General features: G+C 43.5%; 1 protein-coding gene across 2 annotated transcripts in view; it reads left to right on the forward strand.

Annotated features, from left to right (window-relative positions):
• fhod3a (formin homology 2 domain containing 3a) overlaps positions 1-2500 on the forward strand; it is a 59620-nt gene that overhangs the window by 25217 nt on the left and 31903 nt on the right. For both annotated transcript variants that reach the window (XM_047820114.1, XM_047820115.1), the window contains exons 5-6: positions 2083-2188; positions 2440-2500. The exon at positions 2440-2500 is cut by the window's right edge and continues 34 nt beyond it. In XM_047820114.1, the coding sequence (XP_047676070.1) occupies positions 2083-2188; positions 2440-2500 (167 nt within the window). The remainder of the gene's footprint in view (positions 1-2082; positions 2189-2439) is intronic.

The following is a 2500-nucleotide window of genomic DNA, read 5'->3' on the forward strand; positions in this document are numbered from 1 at the left end:
AAGGGCAAGAGGTCTTGTGAGATGGTCTGGAGCATAGTGGTAGGGAGTGGATCCAATGGGCAGGTGGTAGGATTGCAGGACTGGATGAGTTGTAAAAACTCTTCTGCTGCCACAGTTGAAAAATGTGACAACGAAGGTGTAGGGGAATCCATACTCTGAGATGTAAGTGCAGTCGGGGCTGAAGTGAAGGTCCGGCAGATTTCTTCAATCTTCTCCTGGTAGAAAGAAGCAAAGTCTTCTGCAGTCAGGGAGGATGAAGAAGGTGGAGCCGGGGGGTTGAGCAGAGAAGAGATGATGTTGTGGAATTTCCGAGGGTCATGTGAGGAAGCTTCAAGCTTTTCCTTGTAGAAGGAAGTCTTGGCAGAAGTCACATCTGAGGAGAACTTGACAAGAAGTGTTCTGTAAAAATCAAGATCTGCATCAAGTTGTGATTTCTTCCACTTTCTCTCTGATGATCTTAGCTCTCTTCGATTGTTGCGCAGCACATCTGAAAGCCAAGGAGCAGAAGAAGAAGTTTTCTTGGGTTTAGCGAACATAGGGCAGAGGGAGTCCATAGTTGAGGAAAGAGATGAGAGGAAAGTATCTGTGGCTGAGTCCAAGGGTAGTGAGGAAAAAGACTTAGCATCAGGAAGGGAAGAAAGAGTGCCAGAAGCTACAGATGAAGGTGAGACAGAGTGAAGGTTGCGGCGAGTAAGAGCAAGGGGGTGAGAGGTAGTTTTAGGTAAGATAGGTAGAGTGATGGTGAAGGATACCAGGTGATGATCAGAGACGTGGAGTGGGGTAGCAGTCACATCTGTAGCTGGAGAAGGACGGGTGAAAACCAGGTCCAGGACATTGCCTCCTTTGTGTGTGGGGATGTAGCTGTTGAGTGTGAGGGAGAAAGAGTCGAGAAGAGACAGGAGGGAAGAAGAATGTAGCTTGTCAGAGGGGAGGTTGAAGTCACCAAGCACTGTCATGGGGGAGCTATCGGAAGGGAAAGCACTAAGCAGTGAGTCCATTTCTTCCAGGAAGTTTCCTAGGGGACCAGGAGGGCGGTAGACAACAATGATAACAAGGTTGATAGGAGAGGTAACTGAAATGGCATGAAATTCAAAAGAAGAGATGGTTAAATTAGAGAAGAGTAGAGGTTTAAAGCACCATTTCTTTGACAACAATAAACCTGTACCACCACCCCTGCCTGTTTCTCGTGGTGAGTGAGAGAAAGCATAGGCAGAGGATAAAGCAGCTGGTGTAGCAGTGTTCTGTGGGGATATCCAGGTCTCTGTTAGAGCAAGAACATCAAAGGAGTAATGGGAAGTTAAAGCAGAGATAAAATCAGCTTTCTTTACCGCAGACTGACAATTCCAGAGCCCACCTACCACCACTGTTTGAGACTTACATAACAGAGGAGGGTAGATGAGGTTATTGGGATTGTGACCTCTGCTTTGTGGATGAGAGCGTCTGCGAGAGTAGGCCTTGAGTACAGAGATGGGTTTAAGGCACATATTTGTAGTCAATACAAGAGTGAGAATTGAGGTATGGTAGAATATATCAAAACAGTACTAGACACTAATGTTAGAGAGAGAGAGAGCTACTAACAAACAAACCGCTACAGACGCGGAGAACCTTCAATTTAAATAGGTAAGCCCCGCCCCCAATTCACACCTTAAGGGAGACTGAAACTACTCCTGATTAAATCAGCTGAGAGAACAACAAAAACCAACACTATAAAAATCAACAATGCTATAGAATATAACACGATTCAAATCACACTACTGTAGAACAAAGTGAGTTAAGCAGATAGTATACAAAAGACAGGAACCTACTTTACCAGAAGACAATATAATCAAATGTAGAGAGTTAAAGCACACTCACACACACACACACACACACAGTTACAGTTGTCAAAGTAGTGATAAACACACACACACAATAGCAAGCACATAGTAGCCAAAGCTACCTGATGTCCAAATGTAGTCATCCTGGCAATCAGGTGTTTTCATGACGACAACAGGCCCCTCAAGCTTGATAACTGTGTGTGTGTGTGTGTGTGTGTGTGTGTGTGTGTGTGTGTGTGTGTGTGTGTGTGTGTGTGTGAGACAGGATGATAAGGACCTGGTCCATGCATTTGTGACAGCAGGAGGACTCACATGTCTGATTAAAGTTGGAGCAGAAGCAGATCAGAACCATCAGAACTACATCCTGCGAGGTAATAATAATAATAATAATAATAATAATAATAATAATAATAATAATAATAATAATACCATCTGTGATCTATTAACAAGGGTACAGCCCAAAAGGGTCAATTACTTGATGATAATTATAATACTTATCATTATAAAATGGTTAAATGACTTATAATCTTTCCCATTGTAACAGCTCCCTCTACTGGTCTGTTATAAACAATGCAACGTGGGCATATTGTATTGAACTCTTACACACACTGTGTTTCTGCAGCTTTAGGTCAGATCATGCTCTATGTGGATGGCATGAATGGGGTCATAGGTCATCAGGAGAC

This window comes from Tachysurus fulvidraco, chromosome 10, assembly GCF_022655615.1.
Source record: "Tachysurus fulvidraco isolate hzauxx_2018 chromosome 10, HZAU_PFXX_2.0, whole genome shotgun sequence".
NCBI classification, from domain to species: domain Eukaryota; kingdom Metazoa; phylum Chordata; class Actinopteri; order Siluriformes; family Bagridae; genus Tachysurus; species Tachysurus fulvidraco.